This window comes from Ruditapes philippinarum, unplaced genomic scaffold, assembly GCF_026571515.1.
Source record: "Ruditapes philippinarum isolate M1 unplaced genomic scaffold, ASM2657151v2 ctg3875_1_1_1_1, whole genome shotgun sequence".
Taxonomy (NCBI): Eukaryota; Metazoa; Mollusca; class Bivalvia; order Venerida; family Veneridae; genus Ruditapes; species Ruditapes philippinarum.
In genome coordinates this window covers 83,663-98,473 of record NW_026855500.1, presented here as the reverse complement: position 1 = coordinate 98,473, position 14,811 = coordinate 83,663, and the positions used below count along the sequence as shown (strand labels likewise).

The window sequence follows — 14,811 nt, the reverse complement described above, 5'->3', positions numbered from 1 at the left end:
TCTACTTTTAGGCAACCCAGACCTCACAAACCAAACTAATGACATAATTTTTCACACGTACACACCTACATCCAAGAGACAAAAAGATCCAATAAATAATATAATCATTTTCAATCAAATTCATTCAATGGAACATATACTTTGTTTCTAGAAGCATTTACTAACATATCAAATTTTGTGTTTTCTTTTTTTCTAATATAAAGTCTTGATTTTTGTTCTTTTATATTATATTCAGATTGTAAAATATGTAATGATTAAAGCGCCTATTTTATGTGAATTTCTCACTTAGGAGAAGAATTTCACAAGACACATTGTTTTTTTATCATAATATTATAATCCTGTTTTTGTTTTATAAATATTTGAATTGCTTCTTTCTGTACATTGTGAATTGCAACATGTGAGAGAAATGAAATATGTTAAAACTAAACTAAAACAAGACATCGGAAAGGCTTGATAATCATAGCAAAGCTGTTTCGAGTAGATACTGCTACATGTCCCTGTGGAATTAGGTCACCAGTATTTTTAGAATAGCACTGACGCATTTCCTTCAAAAAAAGAATCCCTTTTTGACTCCGGTTGATCTTCGTAAATATGGAAAGAGTTCGATCTTTGGTATGTGTTTTACTTCATTTATTTTTTCTTCAAATTTCTTTACAAGATCATTCCGCCCTACCTTTTTTAGGAGGCTTGTGATAAAGTTTTCTGGAAAAAAAATCGAAGGTAAAGTTTTTTGACCGTGCTAAAGACATAACTGTATTTTACTTTATCAATAGTACGAGTATCGTTAATTTTTGTATCAACTTTTTATAGACAATTACTGTTATAACAATAATAATAATAATAATAATAATAATAATAATAATAATAATAATAATTAATATTATTATTTTTTCTTTTGATAATAAATATACATGTTTCTTGGGTCATTGAAACCTGGGCTTTAATGGTTTTCTTGTTTGTTTGATTTTGTGTGTGTGTTTTTTGTGTTTTTGTTTGTTTGTTTGTTTGTGTACTCATAGACTTTTTCAAATGTTTTCAAAATATAAGACTACTTTTTTTAATTATCTGCATGATTTACAAGCTACATGTGCATGTTAAAATAGTTTACGGATAAAGAAAAATTATATAGCAAAACCTATGTCTACTCCGGAAGTGGTTCTGTTGTATTCCATACATATGATTCCAATCAAGAACAGGTTTTGCGATTGTTGCATGTGCTTTGTTATTTCTTTTTCTTCATCTGACTTATATTTTGATTGTATTGCAGTTCTCTCTTCGTCTATAAGATCGATGCTCAGCGTTTTGATAATATCGACAAATTTCTCAAATTGTTCTGGTGACAACTCTGTAAAATAAATATCATAATGCTTTATGTATGTAAAATTATTGTGTTTACACTAAATATTTATTGACAGGTTCATAGATACACAAATTATTAGTATTATAAAATAAAGCAACACGTATTTATTTAAAAATAGACATTGCATCAGCGCATGTACTAGTCGACATGCAATACAAAACTTTTAATGAAAGTGGCTTTCACCAGCCCAACTTACCTTTCAAGCATATTCGTACAGTTTGCAGAAGATTAACCTCTGAGGCATTTCTGTATGAGAGATACCGGTGAACATCAAGTTGCATTCTAAGGCCCGACACCAATTCCTTTTGCTCATGTAAGGCAACATTGAGTTTCTTTATTTCAATATCCCCCGCGTGTTTGCCTTGATTTTTTACCAAAATAATATTTTCTCCCAGTGAACATTTCACGGGCTTTCTTAGAGTATCTTGAATATTTATTGCAGAGATCTCCTTGTTTAAAATGGCATCATCCTCTTGAAAAGAATCTCTTTGTACTGTTGTATATGTGTTAAGAACAATTTCCAATTCCATCAATTTAGATTCTTTTTCGATACGTTTTTGTCTTTCAGCAATTAATGTTTTTTCTGTTTTAAGAAGTTTGTTCTCCAAATCCAAAAGTCGTAATTCTCCTTTCTCTAACTGTTTTCTTTGTTCATGATATTGGTCGTAAATATGCATTATCTTTTTTTGTTGGTCTGTTTCATTTTTTTCTTCGATACCTTGAACCAAAACAAAAAGTTATCAAAAAATGAATTATGTGAAAGAGGCCATGGTCATGTCAATATTAAAAATTGGATGGAAGAGTGATAAGCAAAAGCTAAAACAAAAACTGATGTGATGAGTAGTCCACCATGTTAACTATCAAATTAACATGTTCAAAAGCTTTTAAATAGTGTCAGGGGTTGGGAGAATTTTTAACAATGATTCATTAGTATGATTCAGTTACTATCCAATTCTATTATACAAATGAGAATCTTTTTTTTTTATTGAAAAGTAGAAATAATACATGCAAATCATTTATAATAAAAGAAGTATACCTGAAATGTTGTAAACTCTTTTGTCAATATAAATAATATCAACGCCTATGTCAAAGAGTTGTTTGAACTGTGCCTTCCTTTCAAGCATGTCTTGAAAAATAACAACGTATGTTTCGGGGATAAAAAGTGTGATGCATAAACTTGATGCAGGTATCACACCAACGATTCTAATTTGATAATGTGGAATACACAAAATGCCTGCAACTTTATCTCTGAGAGCCTGCTGTTGAGCTGGTTCCCATTCATTAAGGTCTTTCCCTGCCAGATGAAATCGTACTCTTCTGTACCCAGATTCTGCAAAAGAAAAATGAAAACAAAGTTATGTCTGTCTTCGTTTATTTTAATAGAAATTAAAAGTTAAGTTTAAGATAATACGTATCTTTTAATGCCTTAGACTTGCACATCTTACTGAAATACTGTATATGGGAATATATATGCGCACAAAAATTTTGCGAATGCCAAAAACGTGGACATTTTGCGTGCGGGAATATTTGCTTTTATTTGATTTTTTGAATTTAATACTGTTTTATAATATCATTAATGAAGCGTGTTCTTAACAATAAAACATTTCTGATTTGTTGATACCACACTTCAACGAACAAGCGATTAACAATTTATTTCATTACCAGAAAAGTCAAATTTATTTATCAAATGATAAAAGAAAGTTTGCCTAAAACGAAGTTATTTCTGCGAGATCAAATATTTCGAAAATTTCAATTTCCCAAAAAAATGCAAATACTTCCACGTCGCAAAATAAACCCATTTAACAATACCTGGTTGGTCTTCTGCTTCATAAAAGTAAAGATTTCCCTCAGATCTATTATACTCAATCGCCCTTTCAATGAGTTCCCTGTTGCCTTTCATGTATAAAATTTTTTGCAGATATAGAAGATTGTCCCTGGATATATATTCTCTCTCTCTTAAGATTTGAAAAAAATGATAACATGATGTGCACTTTTTTAATGTGCCTTTTGCAATAGAACCTGGGCCATGTCCTGAAAAATCAATAAATTTACACATTATTTATACGACCGAATTCAGTTATGTATTGTTTGGCAATAATTACCTGATACTTAATAATTTTTGGGAGGTTGTTCGTAAGTTTCCGTAATTCACTATGATTTACGCTAACAATGCAAGTTAAATGCTAGTATAGATCTCGATACCTAAATCATTTAATTCTGCGGAGTACGGAGGAATTGTAAGCACGTAATTGCACGTTAAAATTTTGGACTGAACAGATTTTTTTTATTTCTTTTCGTTATATGAAACATGAGATTATTCATTGTTTGTTTCTAATTAACATTTTTTTAATTTCATAATTTTGTAACGATATCTGGCGGTTATATCCTCCCTTTTATACCGTCAAAACCTCATGTATTTAATTCATATTAATTCATATTTCTGCAGAAACGTTTAGATAATTAATAAAATAAAGGAAGTACAAAAAACATCTTTTAAATATTTCTTTCATAAAATAATGATTATCGATTTTCTGTTGATACTACAGTCATTTTCGATTCATGAAATAAGAAAATCTGTCTTCTTTTTCAATACATTGTATTCATGGACAAGCTTTATTACTTGTCAAACCCGTTGAAGAACTATGTGTATGTGTATATCTGTGTTTCCTAAACCTGCTGAACGTGAAAGGAAACAAGTTTTCTTATTTTTAGATATGTCAAACATGTCACAAAATCGATATAATTGCGGACTTACGAAAATACAATTTTACACCCTAAGATCGAGTGATGCAACGTCTTATACGAATGCACTTGATGCAATATTGTCTATGTATATTTCTCACTATATCTATCATTGATTTTTGATCGCTTGTGTGTTAATGTAAATTTAATATCTATGGAAAATTCAAGTCAATGCATATAAGATGTAAGAGCTTCAGAGATTTTGATGATAATTTGCTAACGAAATCACTCAAAACAAACTACTGTGTTAGAACAATCTGTTGATTATCACTTACCTCTGAAAAGACCTTTATACCTCTCTAATTGATCAGTGGTTGTCTGCATTGCAATATCGTCTAATAAATGGTTTAACTTCCAGTCACTAGGAGGATCTGGAATGCGTTTAAGGATCCGAGATGTCCTCTGTACGTGTTCCATTTCGGGTATCTTGACTTCCGTCTGTTGGTTAGGTTCCCCTATGGGTACCTTGACTTCCGTCTGTTGGTTATTATTTACTGCTTCATCAGTGTCGTCGTGTGAAACCGTTTGAACGCAATTCCTGGCGGAAATTGCTGTTGCATCAATTTCTGTTTCATCTTCCATTTCATTTGATTTGATGCTCTTGAATCAGACCAAGGCCTACAATTATATTTGAGACATAGGAACAGCTGGCAATGAAAAGACTAGAAATGTGTCGTCACGCCACGGATGCCCCCACATGCAGCTAAAATTTCAGATGTTGTTATATTAAGTTCCAAATTTGTTTTCATAAACATTTTTTTCATTTAAAGTTCAAAGCCCTTAAAACTATTCAATGTTAACACAAACATTTTTATACAAAGTTCAAGGCACTGAAACTATTCAGTGTTAACCTTTAGTAAATTGCTAATTGTATATGTGTAGCCAAAATAATTAATACATACATTTCCACAAAAGTATTTGTGCTGAAACTGAAAATTCAAAAATTTTCAAACATTCAAGAGAGATAACTTTGTCAAAAATCATTGAACCACGACCAAATTTAAAACTTGAACTGCTTATTCCTAAAAAGTATCTGTTTATCAAATTTAAATTGAATGTGTACAAGCATTGGGGAGATAATTAGCGGAAACTTAAAATTTCTGATTTTTTTCAAGAGGGATAACTCGGTTAGCTATTATCAAACCATCACCAAATTCGAACTTGACCAGTGTATGACAAATCAATATCTTAAATTTGAAAAGTACCAAAATACCTAATTCATTAAGTGTACCCCCCCCCCCCTGCATTTTACATATAAATACGAATATGTACAACTGTTGGGGAGATAATGAAAGGATACTGAACATTACCTTTTTTCAAAGTTAAAAGGACCAAATTCTATATTGTCCTGCCGTTCCTTTTACGTATCCATATGTCAAATTTAAGCATCACGGGTAAAAAACGATAATAAATGAGGAATATTACGGCGACTGGAAGTTTATCTATATGAACGAGTTAAGGTCTAGAGTTGGAATTTTTTTTTTCAATGTAATCTTAAAGAACAAGATGTAGATTAATTCTTAAATTGTATAGCAAAAGCAAGGTGTAAAATGAATTAAACAGATATTACGGAATCATTCTATATATAGAAATTGTGATAAAGAAAAAAAGGACAAGTAAATTTGGGATCAGACATGATATCGTTAGGTCATATTGGTATATACATGCACATGTTCTAAGTATCAAAAAATTTAACTTATCTATAGCATCGTTCGAAGACATTTATTGGATGTCAATAAACCACATGATATATTTGGTGTACCCGATGAATATGTTTTAAAGTTTATAGATAAGAAATGAATTCAAAATTATGTTTATGGATTAAATATACAAACATCCTTTCATGAAATAAATCTCGCTGTAAAACAACAAAAAAGATTGTGGATAAGCAGGAGCCATTAGCATAGCACATAACACATTGTCTGGTCAAGCCAAAAAGCTCTAATTATATTAGATAAATTATATTCTTAAGTAAGTTTACTTAAATAACCCCAGCCATAACTTAGATTTGTTTGATAAGCTTGAATTTGAAAATTGAATAATTGGTCTAAGGTATGCTGTTTAGTCAATGGTTTATCGATTAAAAAAGTGCATTTAAAATTTTGAAAAAGTATATTTTAGGTGTAAAGAAAACTACACCTCAACCAAATCAAGAAAGCCTAAATGTTCAAGGATTTTTCAGACGTTTTCCCTTTTACATGTGTCTATGCATAAATTACAAAAATAAATATAGAAATTGAAAGATCTATAGCTAGGCTGCATATTATCCCTTTTTTAAATAAAAACTATGTCACGTGTGGTAGTATAGAAGTCTACGAATTTGTGAAATTAATTGATAAAATGAAAACGATTGAACTACTTTATTGGAGTACCAATTCGCACCTTGTAAATTGAGGAAACTAATACTCTTAGAAATCTTAGGAATATACGTATATCTGAAATGCTTTAAGGTAGACCATGGGTAATGCATTACCTCCACTTTGAAGAGTATTCAAATAGGCTAGAATTGCCTGTAAACTTCATTGAAATTGAGGGGCGTGGATTCAAACCCCAGAAGGGGCAACTTTTTTTCTTTCTTTTTTTCTTTTTAACATTATTTATGTATCTCTCTGATCCCTTATGGAAGAAAAAAAGTTTGATTTAAATTATGTAATTATTTTAGGTTGTTTTTTTTTTTTTGTTTTTTTTTTTTTTTTGCTAAATAATGCTAAAATTTATAGCAAATGTGATGTGATACCAGATATTTTCAAAGTTCGATAAAATAAAAACTACACGTCAAAGGTATTTTATATTTTGCATGATCAACTAATATACATTTGAGAAAATTTAGGCAAACTTTGAAAACAGACCCTTATTTCGATAAATTTTAGGGATATTTTGAATAAGGCATTTTAGATAGGGAAATGGTAAAATTAGTGTTAAAAGTGGAATTGGGTAGGGTAACATTTTTATACATATTAAGAACATTTTGTTTAGAAACAAACATTTTGCTTGTGTAATGTGTTACCTGAATGTTATTGTTTGTTTCTTAACAATGAGCAATAGAAAAACATTTTTTATAATGTTGATATTACAGATTATTTACAGTTTCCTCATTTCTGAAAATAAGCCCGTCTAATGGCAAAGTCTTAGTTCAGAAATATATCCATAACTCATAAACCACAGGGTAAATTTTATTTAAATTTTGCATACAGGTGACCTTGAAGACATATAACTGTCCTATGTTGTCATTTTGCAGTTCCTTATGGTGCCCATTACCCATGGTCTACCTTAATATTCGAAATTATATCCTCTATGTGAATCAAAAGTAATCAAATGAACTAGTATACTAGTATATATATATAACAATACATATGACGCACGACGCGAAAAAAAACGGTCTTAATAACATTTTTTTCGAAATTTGGTTTTTATCTCATTTTTGTTGAGATTTTCTTTCTGAATAACATAGTGAAAACTATTTTTAATCAAATGGTTATTTGTTGATATATACCTATTTAAAGAACGTCATATATTTGAACACTTCATTCACAAATGACGTCGAATACATTAGTTGACGTTTATAAATTAAAGAATTTTAAAGTGGCAATTTTATTTATCTTAAAGCAACTCAATTACTTTGATCTAACTGTAAAAAGTTAGTTTCAAAGTTTCAAAGTTTATTCCAGAACTTAATTCATGTACACACATAACAATATGAGCTATAGCATATAAGCCTACATTACATAAAGAGGCAAAGCAGACACATGAAAATAATAATATAAATACAATTCATCTTAACAAAATGGAGAAGGACACGCATTTTCAAGGACATGAAGAACAAATATGTAGAAATCTATTATCAAGTTTTTTTATTATTTCCTTAATAAGTAAACAAAAATTACTGTATTCATTACAATGAGTTAGATTCATATTCATAATAGAATTAAAAGATAATAAAATTTGGATGTCGTACATAATTACGATCTAACATTCTGTTTCTAAGTACAGTTAATTCATTGCATTCAAAGAGATAATGGAATTCATCTCCAATACTTCCAGAGCTGTTACAAAGTGAACATTTACGTAAATTTAAATCTTTACCATTCCAATTTCCGGTTTCAACAGGAAGCCTGCTGTTTGTTGTTACATATCTTAGTAAGTGTTTTGGTATATTTGTTAAAAAGTGTTCGAAATGAAATATTTTTCTTCAAATAATTTATACTTTTTACATTTACTCGATTCTGTACAATGCCACTCATTTCGAAATAAATCTGACAATTTTTGCTTCACATTAGCAACTAACCGCTTATGATTAGGAAACATCTAATAGGTCCATACATTGGGGTTTGGAAAAGAAAGCAACATCGATAGATTAATAAATAAGAGATTTCTCGCTAATTGCGACTATTATCGTTGCTGAGCAACGTAATGACAACACCAAGGAGCGTGTCATACACGGTTTTAATCATTATCATGCTGAATTACTTCAATCTTGACAAAAACATTAGATTTTTTTCAAAATATGTACTGAGTGAAAAACAAATATTGCAGACCACGATCAGAAGGTACAGGTGTGTTAGTTGTTTTTTGTATGCACCGGTCGCATAGGTTAAATCATCCAGTCAGCAGACAATTTGTTAAGTATATATTCAATACAAAGAAAGAAACAAACATAAGTATATAAGTCTACGTATTTCAACGTTTAATATCTTTACGGCTATGAAAAATAATAAATAAATAGTTAATTTCAAAATTCACGTTCACTTTTTTATTCTTTAGAACATAACAGTGTAGAAAATTGTAAAACAATTCAATAATGCCGTATGATGAACATAGAAACAAGTAGTTTGAATATGTATAATCACGAAACTGGTATAACAGTGCACCTAGATCACTGATAATAAGACTGATTGTCTTGACTAACGAACGCTCGCACGCTTCGCACCAAATATCTGTTGTTCCCTTTTGACACCCCAAGGCGTAATAACTCATGGACGGACACCTGAACTGAACCAGAATCCAGGTTAAATCGAGACTTGAATCAACTGTTTCTCGCTTTCGGGTGTTATTCTGGCCATCATCGCACCCAGTGTGTCTGTCTGGAACCGGATGTGCTGGAATTTTCTATCAAAAGAAATATCCGTAATGACAACTGTTACAAACTTATTACCTAATATGCCTACAATATCAAATGTTAATTTGTGCACATTTAAAATATTTTAGTTAAAAGAATGGAACAACTTGGACAGCTCACGTGACTGAATTTCACATATTGTTAGTTTGTAGTCAGTTTGTAAAAATAAAAATTTAGACCATCCTAACCTATAAATTTAATTTAATTATAGAAGAATGATATAGAATTTAACTAATGTTAAAATCTTTTACTAGATTAGGCTTAAATATTCTCTTTCAGGACCGTGAATACGTTCTAATTACACGGTATGGACATTTTTGACTTCATGCTATTATAAAAATGTAAGTTAAGTAAATAAAATTACTGGTAAACGATTAATACAAACAATACACCTTTACACTTTCATCTATAAGATATGTTCTCTTTCTATAGTACAGCAACTCCGATTTTAAAGTAAGGCATTATTACAAATCGTTTAACCGTTATATCATTGTAAATAGTTTGCTATAAAAGACCGAGTGTATCGTCAAGGCAGGAGACTAATTAACTTGATTGCAATGTCCAGTCTACCATCGACAGCACAGCGTCTGGTCCGTTTGTTCCTTTACCATCTGGATCTATCGTTTGACCTTCGTCATTCAGGGAGTTGAGTTGTTGTAGGATGTCATCCAGTCTGGATGTTACGCAGGGTTAAAAAATATATTTGGCCCATCTAGTGAGAAAAAGGAGGCAAACTAACATTATGACTGAAGGGACAAACTTTTCTTCAGTGTCACGTGTGACAACACTACGCCGTATACCCTCATTAACTATGAAATAACAAAAAAAGAGATCCCTAGTTAAATATAAATTAAAGTGTCATTATTCCTATCCAAGTATAAATGGTGAGTGAAAAGGTCAAAGTCAAAACGACTTTAGATTTTTCCATAATAGGTTTCAATTTTAAATTATAGATAATAGTCCATGTGAATAATCAATAACCCACATGAATCACAATAATTTCTATAGATATCCTTCGGAATATGTCGTTAATGCTCCGTTGATAAAAAGAGTGGGGCAGGGATTTTATATTTCAGGCAATTTATCATATTTTAGCCTTGGCAATTTTCATAATCAACTATTGTTCAATGGCCATTATAATAGTCACTCTTTTTTAAATATATAGTCAATTGTTACAGCGCTAATCGCGATTGATCTCAGTGCCGCGTTCGACACTGTGGATCATGATATACTCGTTGACGTGCTACAGAAGCAGTACGGCGTGAGCGGTTCAGTGCTCAGCTGGCTTGATTCATACCTTCGTCCAAGGGGCTGTCGCGTGTGTGTCAACTCGGCGGTCTCAGCTCCACGGCAACTAGAGTGCAGTGTCCCCCAGGGTAGTTGTTTAGGGCCTTGGCTCTACCTAACGTATGCGGGAACCTTGTTTGACGTGATTCCATCTGGATTATCGGTGTATGGATTCGCTGATGACCATACTGCAACCAAATGTTTTAAACCGACTGAAGAAAATAGTGAAATTTCTGCAATCGCTGAATTAGAAAATGGTGCGATTGATATCAACAACTGGATGAACGCTAATAAACTCAAGATGAACTCATCGAAAACAGAATTCATAACATTTGGAAGTTCTCAACAACTCGAAAAGTGTCACCTAAAATCCATTTGTATAAACGGAGATAAGATCAACTCCGAAGAGTCCATTAGATATTTAGGCGCATTTCTAGACCAAACACTAAATTTCAAGGAACATGTCAAACGAAAGTGCCGTACTGCAATGTTAAACTATCTTAGAATAAAACGTATCCGAAAATACCTCACCAAAGAAGCAGCTGAAATACTAGTAATAGCACTCGTAATGTCACACTTGGATTATTGCAATGTCATTCTTTATGGTGTATCCGATTTTGAATTGAAAAAAATGCAACGTATTCAAAACATGTGCGCTAAGTTAGTTCTGCAACGAAAGAAATTTGACAGTTCAATGCAAGCATTGTTCGACCTTCACTGGCTGCCCATCAAATCTAGAATCGAATATAAAATTCTGACTTTTGTATACAATTGTTCAATCGGTCATGCTCCAAAATACCTTTCTGAACTCCTAACCAAACAAGTACCAAATACCCGACTACGTTCAGCTAAAACCTCTGAGAACTGCTACGTTATTCCATTCAATAAAAGAAAAACATTTAGTGACAGAAGTTTCGGAACTATCGGTCCAAAATTGTGGAATCCGCTGCCATTAGAGTTGAAACAATCTAAAAATATTGATGTATTTAAGAGAAATCTTAAAACACATTTTTTCACAAAGTTTGAATCACTATTTTAAAATCTGAAATGAGATAAACATGAGTAACGTATAACTGATGACTGACAGTGTGATGAATGTGCAATGTAAATGAATGTTTTATTCTTTTTAATCTATTTGTAATCAAGTTACATGTATGTAAATAATCTTATATCATGCTACATGTATATCAGTTTTATCATTTTAAGGTCTCTAAAAATTTTTAAAAACATGTTAATTGGAATTGTATGTTAAAGCTTTTATTTCATTTGATGTTGATTCTTATTATATTATATGTACTGTACAACGCCGTTGAATATTGTTAAATAGAAACAGGCGTTTAATTAAATAAAAAGTTTCAAGTTTCAAGTTTCAATTGAACTCAACCAGACAGATTGAGCGTAATGTACCTTGAAGATAGAGGTAAAAACAGCGCATTTGAACCGATCTTTATAATTACGGTAAAATAATCATGATATAACCTGAATAGGTAACATATGGTACTAGTTAATGCTTTTTAATTCTTTAATTAATGTAGGGAGACACAGGCAAACTTTTCATTTGTACGATTTGAATTTTTCATTCAATATTCTATAAATGTCCTCGAAATGAAAACACTAAGCAGTCAGAGGAACAAAACGTTTCTCTTTGTAAAGAAAAAAATGGTGGTTTCCCAACTAGACTTCAAAATAGCTGTTATAGAGAGCTATGAAAATGTTAAAATATCTGTCAAATGAATAACTAATACTTATTTCAATCTAACAATATCCAGAATATCTGTAATTGTAATGTCCAGAGGGTTTTCCAGTTATATGATTTGTTTTAAAACTACTCGGTGACTCTGTAGGCGTCTTAATTTCGTTCAATATATGAAAATATAATTACGCTTCAAACCTAAAATATATAGTATTTATAATATAGAAATTCATGCTAGGACTTTAGAGAATGACATTTGATTTGAGTGAACAACATCAATTTACTTTTTTGTAATTCATTTGTCAAAGTATCCCTTTAATTAATACTATAAAAAATATACTTTATAGATACTTATAGATACTTACTTCAAACTCCTCCTCCATCTTATAAACTTTCCTCAAATTCCGACGTTGGGTTAACTTTAAAAACTTCAATAACACACGATAAAAAGCATTTCCGTGTTAACATATGTTTACGCAAAAGGAGTGACGTCATTTAAATCGCTGTAGTGCACATTTATTGGCCTGTCATTAAGACCGTTGTTTTTCTCGAGTCGTGCATTATTATATATATATCGTATGTATTGTTATTCCACTCTTGGTACATGTATGAAGTTATTAGTAACATAGATATGTAGTCTATATCATCAAAGTGAAACAAGTGTCATGGTAAGAAATATAAGATTTTTTATCATTATTATTTAAATGTTCACATACTGCGAAATCATAATTATTCGCGGACAATTATGTTCATTGTTTTCGGGAATAGGTCAATCCACGAGTTTAAGATCCAACGAAATTTTAAGCACCTTCTGTACCAATATTTAATATCATTGTAATTTTGTTTAAATTTTAACTGATTTGATGTAATGATTTATTTTGATTGCTTTTGTTTTGACTCTTTTTCAAAGTTAAATGTTTTTGTAAATTGCATAATTTTCAGACAGTATAAATACGCACGTTTATTGCACCTTATTTACATATGCATTTTTGTTTATATTAATAGCTAGTCAATCAGCATACATTTTAATACATATGATGTGCACAAAAGTAGATCGTTTTAATTTTTCAGTTATACGTTCTAATAATAAGTTGCCATTATGACCTTCTCCTGAAAAGTCATAATTTACTTGTAAATGTGATACTAGATTTATTGACATATGCACTGTTGATTATCTTTTTTTACAGTCATGCTGATTTTATATCATCAAGCTTTTAAGACTTTTTGGACAAAAATTAAAAAAAATAAACATTCCTTTTTTATGTTTTGAAATGTCAGGGTTTAGATTAAAATTAAGTAATGGATCATTTTACAATATTAAAGTTACTCTACAATCATTTAAATATTATATCTGACGACTTCCTTACAATGATAGTTTGCTATTTCATATATAAAGTGTGACATGTAAAAATCTGCCTTTAAAACATGTGAATTGAATTACCTAATATTCACCTATATTACAGCTTTAAGTTTCTTAAATAAATAAGAGGAATAATATTTAACAAGCGAAAATAAATAAAATTAAAAAGCACATTTGACAAGATTAAAATAATATATTTATATATTTATCTCTATACAGCATATTTAAATACCGACAATAAAGAATAAGTCTGTTTCAGATTCTTTTGCTTGAAATGTTTTTTTTCGTTTAAATATCTTTGTTTTTAGACTTTAAAAACATGTAGCTCTGGTCAGTATTATGCTCACTTGATCATTATGAATTCGGAATATTTTTGTTTTATATTGACAGTTTTTGAAAAACAATATTTTAAAGTACTGAATTGATAATTAATTAAGAACATTTAATATGTTTTAGGGAAATAAAACTAAAAATACTATTCTATATTTAAACTTACCTGTTCAACTAAACCTTCCTTTAACAAACTCAATATAAAATAAGAATCACTTACAATAAACAAACTTTAAAAATACCTGTCTTTGTAATGGAGCACAGTTAAGTGGCGTGTATATAACACATACAATAGGATATTTACATATTTTGCTTTTAAATGAGACTAATTATAACTTAAAATTTAAAATTTGAAAATAAGGCCCCTATCTCTGGTACTAATTGGCACACCGTCAATTAAGTCTATTATACGCTGATCAATAAGAAAAATTCAGTGTCTTTCATAACAATCGATATTGATATGGTTTGTTTTATTTTATACACTAGGTGGTAAATTAGCAGATAGTGGAATGGAATGGACGAAAATGTAATTTCCAAAATAAAAACTAAAAACGTGATTCTCTATGAAAATAGTTTACATGTAGAAGCGACAATATAAGTGAAGCCTTTCAAAACTTTTATTATGGAATAAAGTATCATAAGCAAACATATTCAGTTTTATTTAGTTTAAAATAGCTTAAGAATTTCTGTATGATATGTCTGTAGATCTTTATAATATTTCAAGAGTAAATCCTTGACTTTGAACAAATTTTACTGATATAATTCAACAAACAGTATTCACATGTATCTAAGCGCATTAGGCTAGGGTCTTTTGGTTACACTGCGTTTAGGAAAAAGAAATATTGAGAAGATATAATTAATTCAAACTTTTCATGATCTATGAATATGATAACAGAAACATTTAAATGTGATTTCGAAATTAG

At 30.4% G+C, this 14,811-nt stretch overlaps 1 protein-coding gene across 1 annotated transcript; it reads right to left on the bottom strand.

Annotated features, from left to right (window-relative positions):
- Positions 1-547: 547 nt before the first annotated feature.
- LOC132743555 (uncharacterized) lies at positions 548-4,790 on the bottom strand. Its single transcript, XM_060732085.1, has 6 exons — positions 4,378-4,790; positions 3,170-3,391; positions 2,397-2,690; positions 1,557-2,078; positions 1,136-1,345; positions 548-702 (listed from the first exon to the last, which is right to left on the bottom strand). The coding sequence occupies exons 1-6, from the start codon at positions 4,682-4,684 to the stop codon at positions 548-550; spliced, it is 1,710 nt and encodes a 569-aa protein (XP_060588068.1). The 5' UTR covers positions 4,685-4,790.
- Positions 4,791-14,811: the final 10,021 nt, after the last annotated feature.

What these genes read in the sequence shown, in the direction of transcription:
- LOC132743555 (XM_060732085.1), bottom strand. Translation starts at nt 4,684, where the DNA reads ATGGAAGATGAAACAGAAATTGATGCAACAGCAATTTCCGCCAGGAAT. An exon ending in GTATAAAGGTCTTTTCAGAG is followed by an intron (nt 3,392 to 4,377) that starts GTAAGTGATAAT and finishes TTGATTTTTCAG; the next exon opens with GACATGGCCCAGGTTCTATT. An exon ending in TGTACGAATATGCTTGAAAG is followed by an intron (nt 1,346 to 1,556) that starts GTAAGTTGGGCT and finishes TTTATTTTACAG; the next exon opens with AGTTGTCACCAGAACAATTT.